General features: G+C 43.2%; 1 protein-coding gene across 1 annotated transcript; it reads right to left on the reverse strand.

The window, feature by feature from the left end:
• Nucleotides 1–6,936: 6,936 nt before the first annotated feature.
• Nucleotides 6,937–14,209, reverse strand: LOC116520433 (leukotriene B4 receptor 2-like). The gene is made up of 2 exons (XM_032234624.1): nucleotides 13,978–14,209; nucleotides 6,937–9,302 (listed from the first exon to the last, which is right to left on the reverse strand). Coding segments are annotated over exons 1-2 (1,140 nt in total). The 5' UTR covers nucleotides 13,980–14,209; the 3' UTR covers nucleotides 6,937–8,164.
• Nucleotides 14,210–14,679: the final 470 nt, after the last annotated feature.

The raw sequence follows: 14,679 nt of genomic DNA on the forward strand, positions 1-14,679 counted from the left end.
GTTTGTGTGAGCTAATCTGGTCAGTCTCTGACTTATTATTTATCTGAGCTCCCAGGTGAAGTTTGGACTGCTCTGGGATGGATGGTGCAATGAAGGAGCTTGAGTTCTGAAAGCATGTTGGGAAATTCCTATTGTGTCTTAATGGCTTTTGTCCTGTCTTGGATCTTGGGTGAGGGGGCTGCTTTTAATCCTACCATTCTGCCTTTGTTCAAACTTTGCTGCAGGGAGTTTCAAAATAGCCTGTCTTGAATGGATTTTTGCCTGCCGTATTTGCATTGCCTATGAATAGAGCTACCTAAATACTTATCTTCCTCTTTCAATAAGCTCTTTTCCTCTTAAGTGCTGACATCTGCTGTGGGCTATTAAGAAAAGTGGGGGATGCCTTCTGCCTCTAAAGACATTTTTTTTCATTTCTCCTTTTGGAAAAATATAACATTCTGCCCTTTTTAAATATTTCTCAAAATATTTCATTCTTCTAGGAGGGGTAGGCGCTGACTTTTTACAAGGCCAGTTAATTTAGGACAGTGTCTTTCATCCATAACCTGCTGAGGAATTCTGAGAGTTGAACTTAAAGTCTTAAAGTTGCCAAAGTTAAGAAACACTGTATGTTGATAGTTGTACCCTTGTAAGACCATAATTCAAAATCACCCAGTTACTATTTGGGTAACTAACAAACATGGATAGAAAAGTGTTCTGACACCCACCCCACTCCAGCCTGTGAATAACACAGACACAAGCTTAATCACAGGAATTACAACTCCATTGGCTGAAAGCCCAAACAACACTCTCATGCAAGAAGGGTTGGCAGCAACCCAAACCAAACAGAACGAAAATACAAAACAGACCAGATAAGAGTTCCTCAAGACTGTTATGAATGGTTGTGTCCTGCAAAAGGACCCCTCCCATTTTCTCACATATACTCTCTTGGGAGGGGCCAAGCAACAACCACCTGGGCTTGATTATCTCTTATGAGTCTGCCTCCTGAGCTGCTGCTTCTGTTTCTCCGCCCTCCTTTGCCTGGCGTCAGGCACAAACTGCCTTTGATCTTCTCCACTGCTCCATGCCTCAGGCACCTCCTGGTGGCCAACCAACCTCTCTGGTCCCTGCTCTGAGTCTGAACCCTCCCCAGGGTCCTCCACATCTTCCATAGCAGGCTCATAGGGTTCCTCACTATCTGAGTCCATCAGCAGCTCAAACGGATCCTGCTGGGCCACAACACTAACCCACATGGCATGGCCCTTCCCCCGGGTCTGACGCTCAGGGTGCGTCCTCGAGGGATATTGTGCATGGTAGACTGGCACCAAAGCTGGGGCATGTATGCCAGTCACATGGACCCAAGTCCCCCCATCCGACCCGTCATCCTTCCAGTCCACCAAGTATTGGAAATGTCCCTTTAGCCATCTCAAGCCTCAGATCCAGCCCACTTCATGTAGGAGCTGCGTCTCCACCTCACGCAGTGATGGCTGGGGCAGAGACGGTTGGCGGAGAGGACAAGCTGACCACTCAGGGATCAGGAACGAGTGATAGAACACCAGGTGCACTCGCATTGAGCATGGCAGGGTCAGGCAATAGGCCACCAGGTTAATGACAGCCTCCACGGGGAATGGCCCAAGATACCAGTAGTCCAATTTCTTAGCTGGCTGGTGGGATGGAAGATGCCATGTGGACAGCCACATAGGATCTCCCACAGCCAACTCTGGCAGTGCACGCCAAGACCTATCTGTCACCCTCTTGTAGTCCTCCTTCGCTTGATTCAGATAGCAGCGCACCACTTGGTGGACTGCCTGGAGCTGTGAGAGGAAGTCATGTGCTGTGGGGATCAGGGAGTCGACTGGGGTAAGAGGGAAGAAATGAGGGTGATACCTGACATTAGCCATGAAGGGTGTCATTCGTGTGGAGGTATGCTGCGAGTTGCTAAATGCAAACTCCGCCACAGCCAGGTTGTCTGCCCAGTTGTTCTGTTGCTGATTCACGAAGCAGTGCAGGTAGTGCTCCAAGATCCCAATCACCTTCTCTGTCCCCCCATCAGTTTTGGGATGGTGCACCAAGGACAAGCAAACCTGGACGTCCAGAGCCTCCATCAGTCCTTTCCAGAACTGGGCCGTGAATTGTCTCCCATGGTCTGACACGACCCAATCTGTAGGCCGTGCAGCCAGAAGACATGCTGGATCAACATGTGGGATGGGCTGTCGGCAATCTCTGACATGGGATGAAATGTACCATCTTTGTGAGCATGTCCACCACCACCACAAGGACCATGGTAAACCCTGAAGACAGAGGCAGTTCCATAAGAAAGTCCATGGAAATGGCTCCCCAGGTTCTGTCCGGGGTCGGCAATGGCTGAAGCAGGCCTGGAGGAGCTCCCATCGCTGACGTGGCCTGCCAACACTGTACACAAGAGGTGACGTACATCTGTACGTTGTGTCGCAAGCGGGGCCACCAGAAACTACAGGAGACCAGGTTCAAAGTCTTAAAAAGGCCAAAATGTCCCACCGCCAGATTGTCATGACATTGGAAGAGAATAAGTCCCCGGAGGGGCCCCGCGGGCATGTAGAGCTGGTCCCAGTACCTCAAGAGGTCATTGTCGAAGATCCATGGGGAGGCCAGCCCTACCTCTGCCCTCTGTTGCTCCACCCACTCATCACACTGCTGTGCATCCCGTATCTGTGACCGTAAGTCCATGGGCTCATGAACTGCAGCGAAGGATTTGACGGGCAAAACTGTCCGGGGTGGAAGTGAGTCTGTAGTGTCAGAGTACTTCAGTTTCCAGGACAGGGCATCCACCCTTTAGTTTTGTGCACTTGGAATGTAGGTCACTCTGAATTTGAACCGGGCAAAGAACAAAGACCACCGGATCTGATGCTGGTTTAACTTGCGAGCCGTTGTCAGGAACTCTAGATTCCTATGGTCCATCCGGACCTTGACTTGATGCCTGGCCCCCTCCAGGTGCAGCTCAAATGGATCCTGCTGGCCACAACAGAAAAGTAATTTCCTCTGTTGCTACTACTGTTACACAGCTGCTAGTTCAGCTCTGAGGCTTGGGTTCAGAAACAAACATCAACATTAATGGTCATGGCTTGGTTGTCTTTGAATTTTTCCAGATCTCCTTAAGGCCAGTTAAGTGGGAGGAAATCTCAACTGGTAGTGGGAATGATTAACCATATTTGGCTCAGTAAGCTACCGTGTTTTTGCGAAAATAAGACAGGTTTGTTAGATATTAGCAACTGTTATAATGGTTTCCACCAAGGTCCTCTGTTCCGGCAGGAACAGAAATTCAATCTCATTGGTCGAAGGGTCTGACAGCTCCCTATATAGTTTAGAGAGGAGCCTAATGACCATCAGCTGAGTACAATTACCTCCTGTAATTGCACAATTGTTCCTGATGCCTAGTAGCTCTTTGATGGTGTGCATCTAGGAACAACTCACTACTGGCCTCTGGCTCACTCTCCCTTGTCTCCTCCCCACTGGTCCAAGGCTCAGGTGCTTCCTGGTGGCCAACCAGCATCTCAGCGCCCTGCTTAGAGTTGGAACCCTATCCAGGGTCCTCTACCTCCTCCAGAGCCGACTCAGAGGACCCCTCACTGTCAGAGTCTGGTGACAGCTCCAACGGCACCTGCTGAACCACAACAGGGACCCATTAGTAAATCCTAGGCTATTGAGCCAGTGAGGTTGGCAAAGATGTTTAAAGGTAAGTCATCTAAATGCTGGAAGTGCCACCATTGGAAGTGGTCATATTATCATATGTGGTGGACATGCTCAAAAGCAAAAAAAAAAAAATACTGGTCAAAAATATATACATAGCTGGAAAAAATGATAAAGCAGCATATTGATTTATAACCAGAAATATTCCTGCTGGGGATTTTACCTGAAAATTACAGTAAGGGGAATGCATGTTTAATTATTCACATATGAACTGAAGCGAGAATTGTATTTGCACAAAATTGAAAAAGTAACAAGATCCCGACAGATGAGAGTGTGATCAGGAAAATGTTAGAATGTGCAGAAATGAATAGACTAACACTAGCAATTAAGGAGAAAGAACAAACTGGGTATTATATGACATGGGACTTATTTTATTTTATCAATGGTTAGATAACAAGCATGGAAGTTAGAAACTAGGAAACAAAAGAAAATAAAGAAGAGATGTTAAGAGAGAGAAGCAAATATTATGATTATAAAGTTTAACATTATCATCTTAATATTATGGAATTAATGCTAATTTAATGAACATTGTTGTAAATGTTGACTATTATGTTAGAAAGATATTTGTACCCAGATGACACCCTGTTTAATTGAAGACGGAATTATTATATTAAAAAATAAAAAATGGGGGGGGGATCCTAAGAGAATTGATTTAAAAAAAAATAGAAGAGGGCAAGAATAAATCACACCATCTATTCAGAAATACTGGATCAGACAGAGACTCCAGATAAGCAACACAATTAGGCAAGCCAAACATTGACAAGATTAGCTCAGAGAAACATGTAGGATTTACATTTCTCTTATAGAGCCAGCTATGACCCTTAATATGACCCCATAGGAATCAAGAAGGTATAAAACCCCACCCATTCTCAACTCCATTTTGTCAGCTGTCCCAGCACACCCACGTTGTGTGTGTGTGTTGGTTCTATTCACCAATAAAGAGATTATTTATTTATAATCAGCTTCCATGTCATTTCCGGCATCTTTCTTTCCAGTTTGGGAGAGATGGTTTTTTTTTTTCTTTGTTCCAACCTCATGTAATTAGCCTTCTCTAAGCTACAAGTCTAAGCAGGATTTCCTGAGTTTTTAAAGGGACATCTGTAAAATCTAAGCAAGTTGACAAATTAGAAAGGGTGTGTTTGGGTGTGAGGGGCAATCTGAATGCATTCATAAAATCTGTGAGCGTCTCTTTCCATAATTAGGCAGGACGAGGTAGAGTTGCGCAAAGCTTTGCTATGATGGCATCACTTCAAATTGGGTTCATAGAGCTACCTGCCCCCCACCTTTGTTGTTTCGCAAAACAGGATGATGCCAAGAGTTCCAGGATCAGGGTTTGCCTCATCCTTCAACTTTTGCAAGGCTGAAAGTTGAAGACTGCTGGTTTTGAACTCTCAGACAATTTGATGTGTCATGAAAGGATAAGAATCTTCTGTAGAACAGGTAGCGAGATTGGCTAAAATGTTTAGCAACATATCCCCAAATTGTTGGAAATGCAAACAAACACCAGGCACATACTACCACATATGGTGGATTTGTAAAAAAAAACATGAAAATGTTGGTTACAAATTCATATGTGGCTAGAAAAAATGACTGGGCGTATAGAATTCAAACCAGAATTATTTCTATTAGGTATTATAACAGAAGGCTATAGCAAAGGGACAATATACTTAATACTACACACCCTGACCGCAGTGAGAGTGGTGTATGTGCAGCAATGGAGAAGCGAAAACACCCTTTCAGAAAAGGAGATAACGAGGAAGATATTAGTCAGCGCAGAAATGGATAGGTTAACATTAGAAATAAAAGACAAAGGAGAGACAGAATATTATGACATATGGAACAGATTTTATCAATGGCTAGAAGCAGGAGCTGGGAGTCGGAATATGAAAAAATTATGCTAAGTAAACCTGGAATACTATATACGTATGTATTAGAATGATAGTCAAAAATAATTTTACAAGACTGACACATATGTGTGTGTGTGTTTATGTATGTGTGTGTATATGTGTATATATGTGTATGTGTGTGTATATATATATATATATATATATATATATATATATATATATATATATATATATATATATAGAGAGAGAGAGAGAGAGAGAGAGAGAGAGAGAGAGAGAGAGAGGGAGACGGAGGGAGATGGAGGGAGGAAGGGAGGGAGGGAGGGAGAGAGAGAGAGAGAGAGAGAGAGAGAGAGAGAGAGAGAGAGAGAGAGAGAAGAGAGAGAGAGATGCCAGGACGGTCACACTGTGTTCGATGTACTTATATGTAAATAATAAAAATATAAATTAAAAAAATATTCTGCAAGCTCAATCGAAGTCCCATTGAGTACTTGTTTTTGTTCAGCATGAAGGTACAGTTCCCTCCTGTAGACATGACAATTTAAATCCATTGCAGTCACTCCCCAACCCTCCTGAACTCAATTATTTGAGTTGATTTTATTTTGGGTCTTGACCTCATGAAGATCTCTCAACTTATTTCCCTGTGTTGGAGGAGCCCAAGACCAAAAATGAAGAATGCATTCATCAGAAGAACCATGTTATTGTCATCATCGTCATCATCATCATCATCATCATCCTTCAATGAGGTGAACCACATTGTGTTTCTGCCAGCAAGCACCCACACAAGGAAGAGTTCTTGCTTTATCTTGTCTAGGCCTATTTTTAACAGGCATTTCAGACAAATATCCTCCCCATAAAAATGGGTTGAATACTTTAAAAAAAATGTAGATCTTCTTCCTGTACAAGAAAAGCATATTTGTCACCGATAGGCATGCTAATTTTCAGCTATCTGAATGTTCCCACTGGCTTATTATTAAAAGGACACAAGGGCATAAATGGAACTCATGCAATCATTTGTATATAATAAACAGTTTATTATTGTAAACTACCCAAGACAAATATTGTTGGTCTATGTACTTATGCACTGGGGATTATCAACCTCAGTTCTTGCATTCCTACTGGCTACTATAAGGAGAGGTTATAAGTTGCCTGAAGTAAAAAGAGATTCTATTTTTGGTTTTTACTCCTCCTCCTCCTCCTCCTCCTCCTCCTCCTCCTCCTCCTCCTCCTCCTCCTCCTCCTCCTCCTCCTCCTCCTCCTCCTCCTCCTCCTCCCCCTCCCCCTCCCCCTTCTTCTTCTTCTTCTTCTTCTTCTTCTTCTTCTTCTTCTTCTTCTTCTTCTCCTCCTCCTCCTTCTCCTTCTCCTTCTCCTTCTCCTCCTCCTCCTTTTATCTTAAAAAAGACCAAATTCCTTTCTCTGCTTTTAGAAAATATCTTATGTTGGAGGAATTACGCCTGCAAGCAGATAGTGAAAGAATTTACTGCAAAAATTCTCCTGATTCCTTTTAGCTTATCAGAAGACTAATTGCAAATATTCCATGGTGAAAAAAACCTAGTATGTTTTTTTTTTTTAAATCATCAGCCCATACACTCAAGTTCATGTTTATATGCTTGTGTGTATCAGTTTATTCAACTAGCTTCCGTCAATCTTTTTTCCCCTTTTTCACTTTGCACTTAATTTTAAGATATTTGAGAATTATAGTAGTTTTTTTCTCATCCAAATATTCCCTGCAAAAAAACCTGTATGCAATTTCTAAGGAGAGAGGGGGGGAGAGGGAGAGAGGGAGGGAGGCTACTGGCATCCAACCATTCATGAACAATTTATTTATTAACAGATAAACATCCTGTACATGCACAAAATCAACCACAGGTCTTTGCTTTTTTCATAAGAGTCAAGTCTAAACAGGGGTGGGTTTCTATCAGGTGAACAGGTAGCTCCGACCATCAGCTGGGAGCAAGCCTGTTCACTCCGACAATGAAGTGGGCCTGCTCACCTGCCCCTGCGCTTAACTCACCTATATATTTTTAGCTGAGCTGCGTGGCAGAGCAGGATTCTGCGCCTCAGCTGTTTTCCTCCCCAGAAGTAAAGCGGAAGGTACTGTTTCTCAAAACTATGCGCGTGCATGCAAAGTGTGCGATCACCGAAACGGTTGTTAAACTGGTAAGATCCCACCACTGAGCCTAAAGCCTAGCTATGAAAATTAAAAACACACAAACACACACAAACACTTCTGAAATCAATGTATTGCATTTCTTCAAATGGAATGGCAAGAAGAGACAATGAAAAAGCAAGTTAGCAACGAAATAAACAACACTGCCGTTAACCTTGGTGCAAAGGGGAAAGGTGGAAGAGAGGGGGAAAAATAGTTGCATATGTCATGTAGTGTAGAAATGTTACTGATGCTTTTCTCTGAATCTGGGTTTTGCACGGAGAGCAGGCAAGTAGCAGAACTGCAATCCATATTTCGCAGGCAAATGACCCCAGCTTCAATTCTTGACTTCGTAAAGCCTCTGTGTGAAATATTGAAGAACTACCCAATGAGTGTTGACAGTCATATGCTGGAGGAACTGGTCCTGCCTAAGGCAGTTTTGGAATTTCTTGTGTAGTGACTCAGTCTAGGAAATGTTATGTGTTGTGCCATCTTTCAGCCTACACTCTCTGTCCTTGTCGACCCTATCACAGTTTCCCAATAACTGCTGGTCCAGGTTCATGGATGCCCCAGCTGCTGGTATTAAGTCTTTGTCCAAGTTTTTCTGAGACTGAGACCTGTGACCAAGCCCCTCAGATGCCCCCTCGAAGAACTGAGCAATGAAATTGGCACCCGAAGTCTTAATGAGATTCCCAGCGGCAAAGACATAGAGCACCGGGTTAATACTGCTACTCAAGAAGGCTAAGGCTGTGGCTCCTGCTCGCCCATTCTTCCAGGCCTGTCCCAGTCGGTCTGCCATTTTCCCTGAGGTTAGATTGGAAGCCACCTGGATCATGTTGATGATGTGGTAGGGTATCCATAGGACAGCAAAACAGATCACAATGGCCACGATCAGTTTCTCAGTCCGAGCCCCTTTTCTCTTCCGTACGCCCCTGAGGCGAACAAGAATGGCGGAATAGCAGCCAACAATAATGGTGAATGGAATCACAAAGGCCACCATTGACTCCAGGGTGAAGTGGAAGATGGTCAGGCTCTTCCTGGAGTGACAAGGCTCACAAATGAGAAGTTTTCGTGAGGGTTCCTGCAAGACTTGGCGGAAGAAGAAAGCTGGCAGAGACAACAAAATGGCCCCCACCCATATCCCTACCAAGATTTTGACCACCAGGTTCTTCTTCCGTATGGCTTGGGAATAATAGGGCTGGTTGACTGCCAAGCAGCGATCTGCGCTCATGAGGGTGATGATGAAGATGCTAGCGAACATGTTGATGCAACACAGGTAGTACACCCCTTTGCAAATGGCCAAGCCAAACACCCAGGTCTTGAAGATAAGGAAGAGGACAAAGAAGGGTGTCAGGAGAAGAACTATTCCATCTGCCACTGCCAAGTTTAGGACCAGAAGGCAGGTGACTGAGCGATGGCTTGGCTTCATTTTCCATAGGATGCTCCAAATCACAAATAAGTTTCCAGGTAGCCCGATCAGGGCAGCCAGGAGGAGAAACACAATGCCAGCGATGCTGGAGGTGGCGGAGCTCACGAGGGTGCTGTTTCCTGATGTGAATAGGCAATCATTGATGGTTGCATTCAGCAAATGGAGTGGGGGCGCCCTGTTAATAAGGAAGGAATGGAGAAGTTTGAGATGTCAAGAGACGGATTATGCTTACACCCTACCACCAAAACTAAATTTTGTTCAGCGTTCTGCTTCCTAGCACTAGCAATACCAGTTAGACTTATATTCTGCTACATAGTGCTCTACAGCCCTCTCTAAGTGGTTTATAGAATCAGCATATTGCCCCCCCCAAAATCTGGGTTCTCATTATACTGGAAGGACGGAAGGTTGAGTCAATCTTTTTTTTTTAAAGACAAGTTTTATTGCAATTTTTTTCCATCATACATACTTTATGGACAGAGTGTGGGCCAGGTCACATCTTATGCATCATGTTTATAATCATAGTTTCAATATATTCTAATCTTCCCACTTTTATCAATATTCATCTCTTTTACATAATCTTTTTCCATTAATTCATTTAAGCTTGCATATCATTACTAAACACCTTTTTCTTTTTGTCTTCAACTAATTACTATTAATTCATCTTTACAAATTAACCATTTTTAACCATAGCTTTGCTATTCCAACTTCCACAGTATTATTCTCTTTACATAATTCTTTATCATTTCTTATTCAATTTTTACACAGAGTTAACATCACTGAACGCCCTGTATTTCACCTTTTTTTAGTTTTTTCACTTATTTACCCTATTTTTTTCTTCCCAGAAAATATCTCATGAATTCCCCTTTCCCAATCATTAACATTTTAAATTCCCAACATTGTTTAAATTACATTCAAGATGAATAGTATTTATTTAATTATCTACTTTCACATTCCCATCTACTGATCTAATTCAGTGTGTGTGTGTGTGTATATATATGTATATATGTATATATGTATATATGTATATATGTATATATGTATATATGTATATATGTATATATGTATATATGTATATATGTATATATGTATATATGTATATATGTATATATGTATATATGTATATATGTATATATGTATATATGTATATATGTATATATGTATATATGTATATATGTATATATGTATATATGTATATATGTATATATGTATACACACACACACACACACACACACACACACACACACACACACACTATATGTACTAATATTTAGCCTACAATTATACCTCTCTTCTGTTAACCTTTCCCCCTTATCCATCATCTCTTGCTCTTTAGGTTGAGTCAATCTTGAGCCGGTCAGGATCAAACTCCAGGCAGTGGGAAGAATTAACCTGCAATACTGCATTCTAACCATTGGGCCAACACAGTCACCTAGTTGCAATGAGCCAAAGGTGGAAATGCACCTTTGGTGGTCTTGCAAGATCTAATCTCTGGGACATGTTGGCCATATTCTTTTCTTGTTCTGTTTGTTTTTTTGATTGTGCTACCTCTCATAATGGATTTCTTACACAAATGGGTGACTTCTGGTTGCTTCTTGAATTTTGCCCCCATACCAAAGGGGCTTTTTCAAGAGGCAACTGGACTTTCTGGTTTTTCTTTGAAGGTATTTCACTTCTCACCCACATAACACCTATCCTCCGCGAGCTGCACTGGCTACCTGTTGATCTCCGTGTGCGCTTCAATGTGCTTCTTACCACCTATAAAGCCCTCCATGGTAGTGGATCTGGGTACTTGGGAGACCGCCTCCTGCCGATTACCTCCTCGAGACCGATTAGATCTCATAGATTAGGCCTCCTCCGAGTGCCATCTGCCAGCCAGTGCCGGCTGGCCACTACGCGGAGGAGAGCCTTTTCAGTGGTAGCTCCGACCCTCTGGAACGAGCTCCCCGTGGGGATCCGTACCCTCACCACCCTTCAGACCTTCCACGCAGCCCTCAAGAACTGGCTATCCTGCCAGGCCTGGGGGTAGAGATTGATCTGCCCCCACCCGAATGTTGGATGAATGTTGTTTACTTTTTAATTATATGTAATGTTATATGTTATTGTCTGTATCCCCCTTCCTATGAGTTGTTAGCCGCCCTGAGTCCCCTCAGGGAAAAGGGCGGCCTATAAATAAACCAATTCAATTCAATTCAATTCTCACCCAAGAAGAAGCGAAACCTCTTCAGGGATAAAACAAAGGAAGTCCAGTTGCTTCTTGAAAAAGCACCTTTCGGAACAACCATTACCTGGATGACTAAGACTCTCCATAAACATTTGCCTCCATACCTTTTACTATTTTGAGTCTGGTGGCTCAACAGTTAAGATACTAGGGTCGTTTCGAAAGTTGGCAGCCCAGGTTAGAGACCCAAGCACCATGAGATAGGATGAGCTTCTGTTCTCACCCCAATTCCTTTAAAAACATGTGAATGTGAGTAGATAAATAGATGCCACTACATTGGGAAGGTTGTTGAGGATTCAGAAAGTCCTCGACTTACGACCTGGCAGCTAGCAACAAACCACGGCTGGGGCACCAGGTCGTAAGTTGAGGACTTTCTGAGTCCTCAACAAAGGTAGCAGCTCTCTGTGATGTCATGCTGATCACATGACCATAGAAAGCATCTTCAGATAGAACTAGCTCAATGGTATTCTGACCCAGGCTTCCCAAGAGCATGAAGCAAACTTCTGGTCCCAACAAAAAAAAAAACCCTTTTATTAATTGACAGTGAATTCTGCTCATTCACATCCAGCAAAGTCTTTCAAGGGAGGATTTACAGTCACAGACCTTATCTGGCTTGGAGAACTGACAAGTCGATATCTACAAAACTTGGCAAGGAGTCTCGGAGAGTCATGAACCAATTAAGCGAACTAATTTTCTCCTGCAAATTCCACTCCCCTTTCGCTCCTCTTTTATTTCTTCTGGGAAGAGCTATTCACCATCCCCCTGTGGCCTTACTCCCAAGTTGACCCTGTTCTTTAGCTGTTCCCTTCATCTGGCAACTCTGTGCATGCGCACACTGGGGACAGGCTCAAGCTGTTCATCTGCCTCACTGGTGTCTGACTCTGAAGGCAGCTGATAACTGTCAGATGGCCCTGACCCCCCTCTCTGCCTCCGACACAGAGCACTCATCAGAGCCTTCCCCAGACTCCAGGACTGGTCCATGTTCCTCCCCAACCTCCTCATTGTCTGAATCTGCTGCCAGCTCTGCTGGCCACTGGTGGGTCACAACAAATGGCCTTGAAACTGGGATAGCACCCCATCCCCTATAGTCGGCAATGACTAGTGGAGTAAAATCTGCAGAGATTCCTTTATCTTTTAACCTTTTTAAAAATCCTGGCTATTGCATGTCCAGTAGCCATGAGTTTCACTGCCTCAGCACATTCTGTGTGACTAATAAAGGAGAATAATTGTAGTTTGGCATTGAAATGATGGGTCCTTGGTGTTCTCTGAGCTTGGTGATTTTCTTGCAGACATTTCATTGCCCAAACTGGGTAACATCATGACTGCTGGTGATAGGGATTGATAATAACTAGTCATGAATAATGACTAACACTGATGATGATACCTAGCTTGGGTAATGAAACATCTGCAAGAAAACAACCAAACTCAGAGCGCACTAAAGTATCTGTGTGAGGAAATAGGGGTTCTATTTTATCTTGCTTATTTCTCTGCCAATCATTCGCATTTGACAGCTGTGAAGTTCTTTTACGAGGGAGGAAAAACACTTCACCCATCATTTTCGCTCTATTTTTATTCTCTTCGTCTATTTACTTCCCCGTTTGACTAAAAAATTTTAAGTTGTGGCGGATCTCCTTTTTGAAATCTCTTTAGTGTTCCCACCTATCAAAGAAGCTCCAACAATTTTCTGAATTTGCTATCCGTTTTGAAACAAAGCAATCCAGATCCAGCACAGTGTTCCACCACTTTAGTATTTATCAAGCGGGAAAGTCCTTACTGACTCCTGTTATTTCATTTTCAAATTCTTTCCTCCTTAATGCCTGAATTTTCCATAGAAAGTTTCCGTTGCAGTGGAATGTAGGTCTCTTACCTTTCTGCGTCTCCCAGTTGAAATGCACAAATAAATGATAATGCTAACCAGAATATGGAAAAATAAAATCTTTCTTTCTTTCTTTCTTTCTTTCTTTCTTTCTTTCTTCTTTCTTTCTTTAATTGCTTCGTTCTTCCTGAATGACTGACTAACTGGCGGATCGCTTTCCTCTCTCTCTCTCTCGATCCTCTCCTCTCCCTCTCCTCTCACTCCTCTCTTCCTTTTTTCCTTTCCTTTCTTTCTTTCTTTCTTTCCTTTTTCTTTCTCTCTCTCTCGTTCTCCTTCCTTCCTTCCTCCTCCCTCCCTCCCACCATCCTTCCCTCCCTTCCATCCCTCTCTCTCTCTGTCTCTCTGTCTCTCTGTCTCTCTTTCTTTCTTTCTTTCTTTCTTTCTCTTTCTCTCTCTCTCTCTTTCTCCTCCCTCCCTCCCTTGTGGAATTTTGCTTTAATCCTTTGCATGTGATTTCCACTGCTATTACCATTATCTATAAATTAAGATGAATTGCGACTGCTTGGATAGCAGCATAACTGGCAAACATAAATATTCTCTCGGATTCTTATCATACATTTCTGCTAACCCCTTTCATTTCCAAATCTCCAAACAGAACAATTCAAGGAACCCCCCATCCCACCCCAATATTTCATACAATGGAACTGCTTCTTTACCTACCTCACTTCCTTTCTCCACCCCCACCTCCCTCACTTGATCTGGGCCTCAAGTACCACTTAAAATTCTCTCACCCCAAGTTAAAAAAAAATACCTACATGGAGGGATAGCCATACACTTCAGCTCACAGACGGGCCAGTGTCTCCTGCCTTCGCTGGATTAATGCCTTCCTAACCAATCCTTTTTCATTGCAAAAGTTTGCTTCCCTTAGTGCTCTTCCTTTGCTTGTCTAGACTAGACTAGCTGGAATGAGATTGAGTAATGGAAGAGCAGGGGAGTGTCAGGGAGGCTGGCTCAGCCTGCAGGCATGAACTCACACTCCTTGGATTCTCTAGGCAACCTCCAAGTTGGGACTTGCTGGAGGAATGAAGACCACACCCCTGGCTTTTCCTGCTCCAACAAGTCCCAACTTGGAAGTGCATGCATGTGTGTATCCTTCTTTTCCTTTTCATTTTCCTTCCTTTCCCTTCTGCTCAGCTGTCAACCATCCCTTCCTGTGTCATCCCTTCCTTCGCAGAGATCTCCCTTTGCCTTGCTTCAGAAGGAAGGGACTCAAACCACAGAGCTTTATCTGGGGGAAGCTGAAAAACCAAACTCCACCAGGCACGCAGGCAAACATTTATCTGTTTTTCCCTCCCTGTGCATTTACACGATGAAGTGGGCGAGCTTTGCTAACTTTTTTTAGTGTACTATTTTACTACCAATACCGCTACCAATACCTCTACCGATGTACTATTTTTTTTTATGTCTTACAGATACAGTGACCCTACATCCTTTATTAACACAGACACTCCTTTATT

The sequence above is a fragment of the Thamnophis elegans genome, chromosome Z (genome assembly GCF_009769535.1).
Source record: "Thamnophis elegans isolate rThaEle1 chromosome Z, rThaEle1.pri, whole genome shotgun sequence".
Classification (NCBI taxonomy): Eukaryota; Metazoa; Chordata; class Lepidosauria; order Squamata; family Colubridae; genus Thamnophis; species Thamnophis elegans.